General features: G+C 38.8%; 2 protein-coding genes across 2 annotated transcripts in view; both read right to left on the reverse strand.

Moving 5' to 3' along the window:
• Positions 1-10,885: 10,885 nt before the first annotated feature.
• Positions 10,886-13,157, reverse strand: sp5a (Sp5 transcription factor a). Its single transcript, XM_006788489.2, has 2 exons — positions 12,798-13,157; positions 10,886-12,489 (listed from the first exon to the last, which is right to left on the reverse strand). The coding sequence occupies exons 1-2, from the start codon at positions 12,846-12,848 to the stop codon at positions 11,425-11,427; spliced, it is 1,116 nt and encodes a 371-aa protein (XP_006788552.1). The 5' UTR covers positions 12,849-13,157; the 3' UTR covers positions 10,886-11,424.
• A 2,756-nt stretch (positions 13,158-15,913) lies between these two features.
• myo3b (myosin IIIB) overlaps positions 15,914-16,717 on the reverse strand; it is a 65,381-nt gene continuing 64,577 nt past the window's right edge. The window contains exon 37 of the mRNA XM_087829557.1: positions 15,914-16,398. The gene's annotated coding sequence lies outside the window, so the exon portion shown is untranslated. The remainder of the gene's footprint in view (positions 16,399-16,717) is intronic.

Raw genomic sequence — 16,717 nt, forward strand, 5'->3', positions numbered from 1 at the left:
CATGGATGTAGTGAAGGAGGACATGCAGAGGGCTGGTGTGGCTGAAGGGGGTAATAGGGACAGGGTGAGATGGAAGCAGATGATCTGTGGCAAGACTTAAAGAAAGAAGAAGACTTACAGGGTACAATTTAAAGTCCTCATACTATGAAAAAATATGACATTTAAGAATTTCAAATTATTACTAAGCTTTCTGCCAAACTAATAATTGGATTTATTGGATACACTTGGATTGTGGCAGTGTGGTTGTGGTTAAAGGCAATTATCTCATAAACATCAAGAATATAAGTAAGTAGGTACATTTTATTTATGTAGGACATTTAAAACCAAAGTAAATGGTTTAGTGCAGTAACAACTTATCTGCCAACCACAGTTCAGATCAGCTGTTACAAAGAGCCTGAAACACAAAAAGGCATGTATTTAGCTTGGGTTCAAAGACAGTCACAGTTGATGCATTTCTGAGGATCATTCCAGATTCTTGGTACAGCGACAGCAAAGGCACAACCCCCTTTTTTAAAGAAGCTTTGACTGAAGAATGGGACAGAGTGACTGGGAAGCAGGCCTTAATGATCTTGAGGGAGTGCGTGGATGAAGTGTATCTACCACATATGCAGGTATGGAAACATTTAAGGCTATGAACACAAACAGTCTTCCTTTATACTGGATTGTATAACGCACGGGGAGCCAATACAAGGCTGCCAACACTGAAGTAATGTAATCTCTCTCTCGGTTTTTCTTTTGGATTTTGGACTACTGTAGACAAGCAAGAGCTGACTGATTAACTCGACAGTATGGTGCATTACAGCAGTTCAGTCTGGATGTAAGAAAATCACATATAACCATTTCCAGATCTCATTGTTTTAAGAAAGATTTTAGTCTGGAGATGGTTCTGAGCTCAAAGAACCAGCTTTTGATGGCAGTATTAATTTATCTGTCGAATTTCAAATTAGTGTGCAAGAGCATCCCAAAGTGGGGAAATCTGTTTTTAATCTGTGCTTTAATAAAAGAACTTAAAGAGCCTAAGCTATCCTTCAGTCCATCAATTAATACTGGAAGGCCTAAAAATATGACCTCAGTTTTGGACGTGTATAACTCTAATAAACTGTGGGACACGCATTAATTTGTATATCCAAGATTCACTCATTGAGATGCTGCTGTGTACTTAATTATACTAACAGATTGTAAGTGGTCCCATTTTATTCTGAGGGAAAATGCAGCATTTTTTTGTGTCCTACTCAGCACTAATTAGTTTCTGAGGATGCACTTTGCTAACCAAGCTTGCTAACATTAACTCATAACTTGGCTCATAACTCATAACTCATCCAGATATGTTTCATAACTCTGAAATGCTAAAACAAAGGCTTTAGAAGCCTTGGCTGCTGCTACCTTTAATCTTCTATATACAAATTACAGCTAATGTGCAAATAATTTAAGGTTCCTGGTTCTGAATCTACCGATTGGCTGGGGTCCTTTCTGTGTAGAGTTTGTATTTTCTCCTCGTGCCTGCATTGATACCCTCTCGGTACTCTGGCTTCCTCTCAAAGACCAAAGACATGCATGTGAGTCTTTGTCTGTATCTCTGGGTTAGCGCTAAAACAATTCAATTTCAGTTTAATTTATTTATATAGCTCCAAATGAAAAGAACAGGTGCCTCAAGAGACAGACTGGAAACTTGTCCTGTGATATGCTCCAGCACCTCTGTCACCCTAAATTGGATAAGCAGAAAAAAGCAAACAAGCTTTAGCAAATGTATAATTATTTAAAAATGCACAGCATTCAGTAATTTGCTATCATTTCACTTCACTTCCAGCTTTATGCATTTCTTCTCAGTCACATCTTTATTCACCTATCTGCTTCCAGGAGGTCTTTACTAAGAAGCAGCTGCTGATGTGTTAAACAAGGAGAGTGTAACCTGAAAAGGAGGAATTATAAAAACAACAACAACAACAAATGATTAAAAACCAGAAGGAATAAGAGTTAAAGTTGATCTCCACCAGAAGCTGTTTAAACTGTCCACAAGAGGGGGCAGAATTCAAGCGTCTGCTATATATAGCTAAGTGAGAAGGAGGAATGAAGGAGCTTTCAAGGAGGAAAACTGTTTATCCATTTCTGTTTTTGTGGCAGTAAGAAGGAGCGCGTGCGGGGTCCAGTTGCTTCCCCCTGAGCTTGGAGCTGGAAGTGAATCTCCTTTGATCCTGACTTTAGTCTTTCCATCTCTGAATCAAGGCTGCACAGATCTCAAGTGCCACTTTATAATCAATGACTTTACCAAGTCGTACATTATAAAGTTCTCACATAACAATATGCAGAAAAGAGACGAAATTACATTTTAACAGCACAGATTAATCATTTGCCATTACAGTCACATCTTTTGCTGACAGTTAAACCCAGAAAAACAACTCTTCTTTTGCCTGCAGCAAACAGACCCCTGCTGAGAGATGAAGCAAGGTGACGTTCAGCTCTTAACCTGGAGCTCAGCGCTGTGGATTAAGGGTAAAATGGGCTAACACTGCACTGTGTGAAAATCATTGTTTGATCTTATTAAAGCAGGTGAAACTATGACACCATCAGCAGCAATCATAAAACTTTCAGGGCCATAGCCAGGATGTTTAGAAGACCTCGAGCTATCAGTCCAAATCCCAGACTTCCTCCTCTTCTCCAAAACCAAAAGGAAAGTGTTTAAAACTGCTTTTATTTCTTTCACAAATAGAATTATTCAATTAAGCATTTAATTGCTAGTTGTTTACAATGCAGCATGTAAAATAAAATACTAAGTAGTTATCTTGGAATTAATAAGGAACAGCTTAATCAAAAATTAACTTATAGCAGGCCTTTGTGCAGCCCTCTATATTTAAGCCATCTTTGACCTGATTGGCTGTCATGTGAAAACAGAAGGTTTGGACAGACTGTGGGTGGGGCTTACTGCTCAAGATAATCAGCTCTTGTCAGGGAAACTGAAGCCCAAGCTTGTGGCTCACAGGTATTGGTTATACCTGCACTAACCTCATTATCTGTAACTCGCGATGTTTATAATAATAACAATAATGATCTCTGACAAAAAATAAGGAAAAAAATAACAGATCCACTTTAAAGACATCTTCTGTTAATGAATAAATGATAGATATCTGTAAATTTACATACTACTGCATGCCGTTTGCTCAGTCATCCATGATTACCTTTAAACCACATGACAACACAATAACTAAGCATGCGCCATAAGTGCACCCAGTAGACTTTTTTTCATTTAGGATGACGGTCAGATTCAGCCTGCATCTGAAAAAGGAAGTCAGTGCAAAAATGTCCTAATTTACTATACCAGCCAGCAGGGGGCATCTTCTCTGTTTTCACAAATAAATATACCATCAGAGAGGGGCACACTTGCTAACTTGCTTTAAAACATCAATAAACACGTTTCTGATTAGTTCATGGTCTGAGTTGATGGTTTCAAGTCTTATTTAACGGGACATGAGGTTCATTTTGTACATTTTAATCTAATTTAAGTTAAAAAAGCATAAATATTTCAGATGTTTGTATCAACTCTGAAAATGGAAACATCAAGAAAGGCTGGTTTGAGTATTTCAGAAACTGCTGATGTACTTGGATTTTCCCAAGCAACCATCCCTAGAGTTTACAGGGAATAACCTGAAAAAGGGCCAAAAAACATGTTGGCTACTGCAGAGGCCCAGATTTGCATTTGGCCAAAGCCTTTTCTCACATATCATTTCCCGCTTTCCTGTCTGCTCTACTATCCTGCCAATGAACGTTAAAGGCAAAAAATAAAGAAACAAAAAAAGATAAATGCCTTGTTGCTGTCAGGGAGAATGCCCAGACCGCTTCAAGCTGACATCAATGCAACAGAAGAGCATCTCCGAGAGCATCTCCACGCGTCAAACCTTGAAGCAGACGGGTTACGGCAGCAGAAGACCACACTGTTTCACACTCCTGTCATCATCTAAAACTGCTTTCTTGCTCATAACAATGACTTCATTGTACTCAAAGGCCTCGACTGTTAAAAAATAAATAAATCTCAAACCAAAGTGTATTTGGGATGTGGTGGCAAAGGAGATTCACATCATGAATGTGCACGTGATAAATCTATTGCAACTCTGCAATGCTATCATGTCAACATGGACCAAAATCTAAATGTTTGCAGCACATTGTTGAATCAATGCCACAAAGAATTAAGGCAGTTCTGAAGGCTAAAGGGGGTACTACCCTTTTTTTAAGCAAGGTGTACATATAAAGTGTCTAATGGCATCTTTAGTCACTGTACAGAAAACAATACTAACAAACTGTTTAAGCTGTTAGGAATAAAAACGGCTCTTTACTTCTTTAGTTGAAGTTCACAGAAAAATAATTCCTCAGTGTGGGTCAAATTTAAACAGGGTCAAGGACAGAATATAAACACTGTAAGATCCTGACTCCTTAGGGAATAAAACATGTCCAAGGGGAGCTGCTGGTTCCAGTCACTGCACTGCATTGTGTTACTGGGGCATACACTGAGCAGCTGAATAAATGCTTATCAGCATTTAAACATATTTATGTAATCAATAAAGGAGAAAGGGGAATTATTTATAAAGAAAATGACATGTTTTAATTACATTTTAATCACTGTGTACTGATGTATAAAACATGGGGCCCAGCGTGAGACTGAGTCTGTCTGACCTCTTACACATAAATCTCCATTCACGAGTCCCCCTTTTTAATCACAACTAGCATGAAATTTTCTCTTTATCAAAACACTTTTATATGTCTCGATGTAAGAAGTCAAAGTTAGAATCCAATTTAACAATTTTTCATGGTTTAAATACCCAATAGCCTTTTTCCCCCCTTAAGAGCCAATTAAAACGTACAAAAGTACAATCCTTTAATTTTCTCATAAAAATGTAAATGGCTCAAAATGACTGGTAGCAATCAGAGGAATTATTTCACACTGGAAAATAAATCTCAGCGTCTCCATATAATCATACAGCAATGACATCTGCGATGTAGGAGAAGTACAACATAGGGATTATATTTCTTTTGTGTTTCTGATTCTCTCTCTCACTGTTTTGCTTTACAAATGGGATGAGGTCATCCTGATTAAACTACAATATGAGGTTTACTACCGTCGCCTGATTGAGTCCGTTTTTTAACCACTGAATACGGTTTAAACGGGCCTCCTGTGAGACATGAAAATCACAATCTCCTTCTCGCAGTTAGGGACACTCGGCTGTGAATGCATAGAAGAGCTGAAATCGAGTTTCTCCTGTGATGCATTTCCTCAGCGATTAAAGTGACAGAAAGCATCTTTCATTCCTATGAAGACAGTTTTAGGATAAGGGCGGAAATTACAAATCAATTTGCTGACTATTTGTTTTCAATGATTTGTTTGCTCACTTTTACCCAAGCCTTGCAAATTCACAGTATGTGAAACTATTGCTTTTCACAAAAGGGAAGCGCCAAGTATTCAGGAATTAGCCAAGCAAGGAAACCACAAGGTAAGGCCCCTCGTTTCAGCTGGCAGGCTAGCATTCAGATTTAAAATAAGGAGGTTTAATATTTTCCATATAATAATGACAAACAGCAGCTAACCTCAGTCACAAATGTGTTATTCATGCGGATAATGATAAATAGGACAGAAAGCCTTTTACTGGCTCCAATCTTTGCAAGACATCACCAATAAAGAGGAAAACACAAACCTCTGCAGCCTGTCTTCTGTCTCCAGCACCAAAACACCAAAAACTGTAGTTCTTCCAATGGAGGCTGCTTGAGCTGGATATGGAGATGGATGGATGTAGCTTGCTAGCACTGACTAGCTTGGCAACCTTCCGAGCTAAAAATTAAGCTAACACAAAAGTGGCAAAAACGGTAGTTCCTCCACTGGCTCAAACATGGAGTCAATCCCTTTAGTTTTAAACGTTAAAACTTTACCTCGTTAAAAAAAAATAGTCATGTTTAGATTCTGGTACAAAACATTCTTACCTTCTATGGATATTTTCACTCCATTTTATGAACTCTGAGTATGCTGGATGTGTTTACCCATATGGAAAAGAAATAGTAAAAACTTATAAAAGACTTGTATAAGATGTGGCCTACTTCATATAGTGAATCATATAAGGCTTATATGATTTACTCATGAAAGTGGCCACTTTCTCATTACTTTCACATATTGTTTTAGTAAGTATCCAAAACATACAAGTTTCATTTATATAATTTTTCAAGGGCTCCTATATCTGTTTTCACTCTTGTATGCCTTTCATACAAATTTCACACAAGACAGATACAAAATGTATAAGATTTATATATATCTTTCCCATATGGGTATAACTCATCCACATGAATATTTGAATGAAGGGTGTGGCTGTTTTGATTGACAGACGTCCCAATATTGGTATCTGGAGCCAGCTGGTGTCTGCTAGGCTTCATCCACTACATTGAGTGATTAAATTGGACCTCTTCGCTCTGTGTGTGTGATGCGGGAGCCCAGCTAATTTATGGTTTGCTTCTGTTTTAGTGAGAGAAATTCCAGCATTTACTTGTGCTTTATTAGTACAGTTTGTGATTAATGTTTGCTAACCAAGCTAACGAGTGTTAGCTGTTAACTTAGTGCTCCATCCACTGATTATAATGTAGCTAAGTTAATGGCATGTTTGGTGAATAATTTTGACTCAGAATAAAGACTTGAGGCCAAACTTAATGAACAAACTAATCTATATTCAGGTAAGCAGCAGAAACCAAATGTCCATAAATCCAAACAAGGGAAACCAGACAGCAGGAGAACAGTATGAGCGATACAATGTGACGAAGAGCTGAGGAAAACTAAGGGCTTAAATAGATACACACAAGGTTATTGGGGAGAGGGGACACAGCTGTGTAAAACAAAACACAGGTGCACAGAATCTAGCTAACAAGTCAAGGGGAAACAAAACTAAAGAAAACACAAAATTAGCAGTTAACAAATTAAAACAGGAAGTGACTAAACACAGGATGCATAAATTCAAACACAGAAGGAGAAGAAAAATAACTTTGTGGAATAAATAGTTATTAAAAGTACTAAGAAAACACAACCTGGAAATATCATGAAAAAGCCAAAAGAAAAAAAAAAGAAAATAAGGCCTGAATATGAAAATATAAATAACAGAAAATATCAAAATTAACAAAACTAAAATATTAAACTTGGGTGGTCACAGACCCCGAAAGATGACAGTTAATTTCTGTCTTAAAGAAGCCAACATGGCAGCAGACAGATAGTTCGACCTAAAGCTGGCTACGGCTTTTATAGGCCACTGTCTTAAAAGCACACTACTCTCTGTTCTTAAAAAAACACAAACAAAAAACAAACAATAGCCATCAATCTTCAAAATGTTGACAATGTTTTTATTTGACTGTGAAAACTGTTTTAAATCATATGAAAAATAAATTATGCTTAATGGGTCATCCACATAGGAAGTGATTCCCTCATCATGCATCACTCTGTAGCTGTAGACTGCATGCTAGGACAATTCAGCCTAGGTTCCCTAGGAAACCCAGTGTTATTGACAGATATAGCTGTCTTGATTTCAGCTTACAGACTCAGTACCTATGAAATTACTAACAAACCTTTTCTCTTCTTGCTGAACTAAAACGTAGCATCAGCTCCAAGGCTGTAAGATTATCGGCTGTACATGTGTGTCCTCCACTGACTGCAGCAGAGTCGCTGGTATCAGGTTTTTACTCGTCAGTCATTTTATTCTGAACGTCTGCAGAGTGAGGAAGGATCACTGGCTGAACTGCTATGATGGCAGTGAATATCCTAATGTTACACTAAAGTATTAGCAATGTTCTTTGATCATTTACCCAGCGTTTGTATTAACGCTGCAGTTACAGCAGCTTCACATTTGCAGAGCGGCATACAAAGACGTAACCACTCACAACATGCAGATACAGATGTATTTGTCAAGAGCTGTTAAGTAAGTGAACCCTTAGAAAGCTAAAAAAGATTCAATCACAAATTTAAATCTGGTCACACGTGCACTCATAATCAGCAACTAGGTTTGGACTCAAGTTTCACTTACTCGATCGCTTCTGGAGCTTTATTGGATCTTGCCCGTGAAATAGTCACTGAGAGTGAAAATGGACTTTTATGAATAAATACTTAATGAATAAACAGACACAGTTATAAATATTTTCAAGGCAAATTCACTAATGTTCTCATACGGTAACGGCTGCTTTATAGTCAGTCATTCATTATGGTTGCAACAACAATCAGCAGTTTAAAACTGTACCCTACTTGGCTTGAGATTGGGTTAGCTTTACCATGTAACTATATACTGTTTATAATTTTACACTATTACTTGTTATTTGGACCCAGTACTTTAAAAGGTACCAGTTTTACACACATCTTTAGCTTACTGTCTTAGAGTATTTGTTAAAGTAAGCAGTCCATTTAAGAATAAAAAAATATATATCACTGGGTAAAAACATCCTTCTGTCTGGATGATTAATTTATATATTTATAAACCACTTATAGACAGTCTTAAAGTGGGTTAAAGAAGGGGAATCACACTGAGTATAATGATGGGAATGAACATTTAACCTGTGATTATACCTATCCCAGCAAAGCTAATGAAGCTTTTCTGTCAGTCACATTTAAGGAGGTATTTGTGATATGGAATTTAAAAACTTCATAAATCTTTCATTCAACTTTCAGAAGATAAACTTAAGCCACAACATACGATATCCTCACTACAAACGGTTAAGCGTTATGGCCTCCAGCAGAGTCGAAGAATAGCAGCCAAATCGCAGCCATTGTGAGGAGCCGGGTTGGGTGCAATCAACACATCCATCCATAGGCTTCGTTTTATAATAGGATCATGAAATTTGGATAAAGACTTACAGTTCAAGTGGTCAAATCACACTTTATATGGTAGCTTTTGATTTTTTTTCTACTTTATTCTTCTTCTTTGGCCGAATGTGATACATTAATATCCTGCAGATTCTTTGGAAAACTAGAAGCAGGCTAATGAAACTCACAGCCTCACACGAACAACACGTCATAAGGGAGTGACAAAAACCGGTCTAAATACCACTTTTAAAACATTTAATTCAACATAGAACTGCAACAGTTGTGATCATCTGTTGGGTATTTAAGGCCCAGTTTACAATTATTGGTGGCGTATAGAATATACCTGAACATTTCAAGTATTGATGACCATACTGTATTTAGCATTTTTCATGCGATTATTCATTAAAACTAATGGGATGAATTCCTGCCACTTAATAAACTTTTTCAAGTTTATTCCACCTGGATTTGAAGTTTAAAGAATGACGGCATGTTTGCATCCTGAATTTTCAATTCTGGTGAAGGAACAATACTTGAATTTAAATCAACACATAAAATAGTTTGCAACAGAATAATTAAGTAAACTAAACTAGTGCTAGGGCTGCATGTGCACTGGTGGATAAGGTTTGACAAAGTGACTGAAACATTGGCTCAGTAGGTCGTGCTTTCTAAATTGTCCGTGACTACACTCTGAGCGTTAGAAAAACAGGAAAAAAGATCTGTGAGAGCAAATGTTATTGTTACAATTCTAAGAATAATATTTGCCTGCTTTTATGGATAACAGCAACTTACAAAAGGGGGCGCTGTTGAGGCAGAAAACTCTTTCTGAAAACTCTTCTGAATGGCAGCCCTCCTTTTCATGCTGACATTCTCAGAGATCCCACATAGAGGCAAGCAGACTGACTGCTGGCAGGCAGTGATGCTGCTCTGCTTTACTTACTGAATGAGTAAATTAGATGACTGGATCTGTATCACTATCTGTTCAAAGTTCAATACTTTTTGTTGTGTTGATAAGTTGTATGAAAAGGAAGAGCCTCAAGGTTAGAAACCCAGGATTTTTTTTCTCTCCGAAGGTCGACACTTTTACTCCCCAACCACCAAGAGATGACGTGGGCGGAGGAAGTCAAAGTGAAACACTTGAAATAACTGATGAGACAGCAGCACATGAGCATGCAGTCGTAAAACAGAGAAATGCTTTTGAGCAAGGCATTACCACAGTGGTAAATGTGACATCTAGTATGCCACAAGTGCCATAAAAATCCAGCTGCTGCATATCCCGGGGTCACCTATTCTATCACATGTTCAGAGTAAGAGTTTTTCTGTTGATTGGTCACATTTCCAATTACAATGACACTGCAATACAGGAAATGTCCAACACAGTGGCACAAAACAAATCCACCACCTATCAGAGTGCATAAATACTGAAGAGCGTTCCTGCAATTGACTGTCTGAGAATAAGAAACCATGATAATATGAGCTTATGTGCAATAGTCCAAACACGACAGTGTCACAGGTCTGGAAAACACTTCTGATACAGAAATTAGGAGCTTAATTAAATATTTGAAGCGGTCCTTTTCATTCCTTTTACGAAGACGGATGTTTAATATTTATTTGTCCATCTTTTTACCCAGTTGGTGGCCTAATTTCAGCACTCACAGGTACATTTCGACAAGGTGGCTGCACATTTTTCCATTATTTCTGTGGCAATTTTGAAAATTCACTCCCCACCAAATCAAATTCTGTCGCCTCTTCGCCTAAATTTTTCTGGGCTTTTGTTTTAAAAAACAGCAGCAAAGTGGGACTTGACAGAGTTCTTTTACATTTTCAGAACAGCCTCAAAAGTAATGATAATACTAGTAATAGTCATAAAAAAAATCACTGTCCTGCTACTTTTTTTTTTTTTTTACCATAATCAAAAGATGGAAACATTTCCGTTTAGAATAACGAGTATTTAAAAATATATAGTCTAAAATTAATGACTGGATTTTACTGGCAGGAAACTTTGACAACATTAAGTCTGCAGCATTTTACAAAGCACACACATTATTCCAGGTGATATGAATAAAAAATATATATACCGCCTGGATGCCTCATCATCACTCATATAACTGAGGGATATTAAATGAATTGTTCTGAGATGAGGAAAACGTCATAACTTTTATTCTCACACAGCATTTAGGTCATATTAACAATAGCAGATCTTCTGGAGAGCATGCTTTTATAAACACCCCATATGGAGCAAAAACAGACACTTTCATTCAACAAAAGCTATTAAATATCATTTACAGGGGAGTGAAATCTTCCACCGAAGACATTGATCAAAACACAAGTTGAAAACTTGTCTTCCTTGATATGATATAGACAGTGAATTCAAACTTATGAGCTCCTCCATGGTCCCAAATTAACTTATGAAACTTTATATATATATATATATATACACACACACATAAATGTGCTACACAGACCAGCAATGTTAGAAACTATTGTCAGGATGTAAGAAATCGACCAACAAAATTAACCAAGTACCCTACAAAAATGCAGCTCACTGTGAACTTGTAACTAGTGTAGCACTGAATGTATTGCACTATTTTAAAGTCTACTGTTTAAGATGACTATAAGGTGTGTTACAACATCCTGGTGTCCTCTCTTTTCACGTGATCTAGTGTCTTGTCGTGGCATTTGCTCTTTTTGTTCTGGTGAGTTTTGACGTGTTTTGCCAAGTGGTCACTCCTCATGAACCTTTTGCAGCAGTCCGGGCAAACAAAGCGCTTCTCCCCTGTGTGAGTCCTCAGGTGTCTCTGCAGCTCATCCGACCTGGTGAAACTCTTGCCACAGAACAGCCAGTTGCACACAAACGGCCGCTCCCCCGAGTGCCACCTCAGGTGCGCTTTGAGGTGAGAAGTTTTCCCATAAACTTTCCCGCAACCCGGTATGTGGCAAATGTGCTGCTTCTTCTTCCCTGGCTCGTCGCTGGACGTGGAGGACTGGCAGTTCGGACACCTGCATCTCCTGCACCGCCGCGCAGTCGCGAGGGGGGACTTTGTGTGCAGCAGAGCGGCGATTTGCGTCTGGTATTGCGCAAAGTCCGTGTGTCCCAGAACCAAGCCCCTCTGCAGCTGGAAGCGGTGAGGACCGAGTGAGGAAGAGTGGCTTACGTGGTTCCCCTGCTGGAGGCTCCACCACGGAATATCCTCTCCAGGGTTTGGGGACAACTGTCTCTGCTGCTGGTGCACAAGGCCGGAGGGTCCCGTGACAAAACTTGGCATCGCGGGCGGAATGGGCGCTGGAGCCGCGTAGCTGACGGCGGGGACGTAGGTGGGAGGGCAGGTGGACTGCATGGAGCAAGGCAGCATCTTCACGGGGGAGAAGTCATAGGGGTACGAGGGGTCCGCCGGAGGGGTGAGGGGCAGTTCGTGGTGGGAGCTGAAGGGGCTCTGGATGTGCGCAGAGAGCTGGGGCTTGGAGGATAGTCCAAAAGTAGAGTTGTTGGCCAGGCTGCTCTGAGGGTTTCCCTCGTTAGTCCACGGGTGAAATAAACGCGAAGGAGAACCCAGCGTGGGATCGTAGGGGACCTGGAGGAAATCAGCGGGGTTTGATCCGTGGTTATGCCCGATCCTGTTGCAAGTGGCAGCCAGGAGAGCCAGCGGAGAGTGCTTACAGTTCTCTGGGGAAGAGTTTGGAGTGCGATCCTGGATAACCGAGACACACATTTTTTTTAACGTTATGATCTCAGTTTAACACATTTATGACACATTTATGCCACTTTTAATTATGACGAAATGGTCGGTCTGAGTTGGTCTGAAATCTGAATCTAAATGATGAAGTCAATCGTAATGATGTGACACAAAAGTTGGCGGCATGTTGCAGCAGGACTCATTAAGCCCCCAAACAATTAGCGTCGGAAATGAGAAGACACGTATTTTGAGCATAAACTGGAGTTAGCAACTTCACAAGTTCTTAAAAGTGGTGAAAAGTGAAGAGAAACTTGCGCACAAACCTGAAGAAAAGCCTGAAGTGTTTCATTCCGCAGTACAGCCACTGCTGCCATGGTAAACGTCCTCCTCCGCTCGGTGAAGACGAATAAAAAATAAAAGCACTAATTTAGACAAATATGCTCATTCGCGGTACACAAAAAATATATCTTGTCGAGCAGGGCTTCACTCTCCAGTGCTTCCTCTCTCCGATATATCCTTGGTCTATCTGAAGAGTGAGGGATCACTTCTTAGAATTTGATAAGGACTTTGGTGGGCCGCCAGCCAGTCAGAAATAAGATTTATTACTTTGAAGTTTGCCGCTGCCCAATCATCAAAGAATAGCGGCTCTTTGAGAGGGGAAAGCAAATCCTTTGAATCCACAAAGCTCCTATGGTGTGTTTGTTGGTCTGGATAAAGGAGCTGATTATTAGGGGGGCTGGGAAGGGAGGAGATAAAGGCGGGACAATTAATGAAGTAATCACTATGTGGGAAATGTATATACACAAATAATTGGATTTTCTTGATCAAAGACCCCCATGCCGCCTGGAGACCCCAGTATTGGATGCTGTAGTCATCTGATCCTCTTTTTTGTAATTAAGGATTTGTAGCAGAACCCTATGTGACAATGTGACATTGTTATCTCTGGAGATCTCCAAGAGCGTTGCCTCACTGTTTGATGGAGGAAAGAGACCAAATCAAGTGACTCAACACAAAGTTCTCATCTCTGAAGAATCTGCGTCTCTTTTACATTTCAAGCTTAAATTACAAAAAAAAAAAAAAAAAAAAAAAAAAAAAATCTTTGTTGTGCCTTTGAACTGAAACACTTAATTATGCCCTCTCTGAATTATTTAAATACTTATTTCCCCTTCACTCATTTCAATCAGTTGTTTTATCAGAACCTCAATCCAGCTCATTCTTTCCCAAACCAAACTAAAAGCCTGAAGGAAAAAGAAAAAGAAAAACTCCCAGCAGGTAATTTAAATGAGTATTTTCTAACACATCAGATAAGTGAGGTGACAAAGGTAGCACTTAAAATGTGGACATCTCAATTATGTTTTCTTCTTATATCTTTATGAATGAACAGGAGGTCCCGAAAACCAGAAAGAAACTAATGATCCCATCCACTGCAGCTTCTTGAAAAAGAAAAAAAAAAGAAACCTGAGCTAACACATCCTGTAATACTGCATCCTTTTTGTTTCAGAGCATTTAATGAAGGCAAAAGTATGCAGTTTTCATAAGATAACATCCGCAACTTTTTTTTTAAAAATGTGTTGCCGAGCTGGAAAAAAATGGAAGTTGTAGTTCAACTCTCTGATCTTTATCTGGCTTCCCTGCAGAAACAATCACTGTCCTCTCAACTAGTTTGGAGCGGCAGATTTTGAATTAGATCTGTTCCTTTGAAGGGATTAATGTTCCCAGTTCTCTCCCACGGCTTTACACACAGTCATGAGGGAAAGGGGGAGTCCTGCTGGGCTTCACTGGAGCCATGCTAAACTACAAGACTGGCTACAGGAGTGAGTGGTGTAGTCACACTGTTAACCTTGTTTACATCAAGCTGTGGCAGCCACAGAGCTCGATGCTGCTTCAAAATATGCAAAAAATGTGGCAATCAGGAAGGTTTTAAGACAACAAGCTTGAAAATCACCTCACAGATTTCATGAAATTATAAATCTGAACAAGCAGTACTAAAAAATTGTGCTATTTACTTTTAATGTGTCACTTTAAAATTGCCCCAACCGTTGATCCTCTAAAATCACACTTTGTTTTCAACTTATCGTGAGATGATGACCAATTAAGACACTGCATAGCTTTATTAAAGCTCAAAACAGATTTATTGAATAACCTAATTAGGAGACATTGATAAGATGTAGTTTGGGGTTGCCAGGTTGTGAAAAGTATCCTTTCATTTGTGCTTTTGGTTTATATTTGCTAATAATTTAGTCACCAATACTATAAATATATTTTTTTTTAAACAAGTGTAGCCAAGGAAGTGCAGGCAGAAGAAAAACCTGTTATAAAAAGATTGATAACACATTAATAGCGGGTTTATGTGTACACCTAAAAGGAGCAAGCAAAAGAAGGAGAAGAAGCAGGAAGCACATTTAAAATTTTTATAATGCTGTTAAAACTTATAAAGGCTTCATAAATGACACCTCATTGCAAATTTTTGTGAGCTTCACTGGTGCGAAACTGTCTGAAGGATCTTAGCACAAAGGAGCTCAAACTACATGAAAGGTACACGATAAAACTACAGGATGCTGTAAATTTGCTTAACCAGCTATTTGTAAGACTTCAGATGTCACTGGTTAAAAAACATATCCATAGTCTGTTCTGTAAAGTTTGTATTTGTGCAGCAAAGTGCTGTCAGTTAGTTTTTACTTCCAGGTTTAAATGTCAGATAAATGTCAAATGTTGCAATCTGCTCTCTTATGCCAACAGTAAAGGAGGAATCCACCCTAAAACAACATTTTTCTACTACAGCAGCCTGGTTCATAGGCATTAAAAACATCAGATGTTAATTCTGATTTAAGGTGGATTTCCACTTAAATCAGCTTTACATGCGAGCTGTCATATGCCATGCAAGGCATATTTCAGCCATATGTGACAACTGCATGAATTCTGCGAGCCATCAGCAGTCAGAAATTATTGATATCTTCCTTTGAGATGTTCGTTTCACCCCTAAATGTGGGCTCTTACATTTTAATGCATCTCAATAGGACCCCACCTGAGGGAAGGATTTGGCTAAGCGGGACTTTGATATAGTTTGTAAGAAATTCATAACAGTGTGCTTAACACATTGTCCGGTCCCCGAGGTAATTTACTTGCTCCAAACCTTCACCATCTTATGGCCATGCCTCAAGTTTTACAGGGCCGCCTCAGCGACAGTTTGGCTAAAGGAAATTTCTGCCCGCGGCATTTGATGGGTAAAATTAACTTGGAGGGACCCCCCCTGCAACAGTTTGCTGCCTGGAGAGGTTTGAACATGGACTCAGTCAGCACCAACTATGTACTTCATAAAGCCTTTTCTAATATAAAGTGGAGAGCTGAGCATCAGAAATAATGTTCAGAGTGCAGATATGCAGGAACCTGCATTCAGGAATCTGTATGTAGAAAAAACAAAACACTCATCGTAGGTATATATGTATATATTTTTACACTTTCTTGACAGTGCAAATCAAAGAAAACAGTGGGGTGGATCATAGACGTTCAACAGGTGACAATCATTTCTGTAAAGGGCAATTAAGGCAAAGAAAGAACGACTCATTAAGTTTTTATTGCCATAGGTTTTTTACAGTATGTGCAAGTGCCAGCATGCGTTGAAACAATTAGCTGCAACCAAACTATTGTGTCTGATCTAAAAGGGGAGAGGGAAATAATTCATCAATCTAAAATGAGAAAAAAATGTATAAAACAACAGATTTGTGGCGGGTAAAATAGTTTTGCCTACAATATCAAAATACCGTTATACATCAGTAATAAATATGAATTAAAAAAACATTTAGACACATTTATTTGACTCTTATAAAACAACAATTTACATGAAATAAATATAAATTTACAACAGATGTCAAGTGCGATGTTGGGAAGCAGGTTGTTTTGATCCATAAGACAAATGAAGGCAATCTGCAGGATAAGAGAGAAAAATAAAGATGTTAAGCAGTACATGCAAAATGCTTTTCATTATCTTTACCCAGGTTTGCACTAACATCCTATTTTAGCAGGGAGAATTCCACCTTATTCTATTGACCTCTGCCTTTGGATGTGAAAAAGTGTAGCTGTGTACGGTCTTGACATTTTTGAGCGAACTGACAGCGAGAAGAGAGGATCTGACAGAGTCGCGGGGCGACGCCACAACACGAGCCCTTTTTAACTTTCCATATTCTCTGGACAGTTGGAGAGAAAACAGGTTCCACATCTGTCTCATGCAAGAGATATCAGAGAC

This window comes from Neolamprologus brichardi, chromosome 16 (genome assembly GCF_056152115.1).
Source record: "Neolamprologus brichardi isolate AB-2024 chromosome 16, ASM5615211v1, whole genome shotgun sequence".
NCBI classification, from domain to species: domain Eukaryota; kingdom Metazoa; phylum Chordata; class Actinopteri; order Cichliformes; family Cichlidae; genus Neolamprologus; species Neolamprologus brichardi.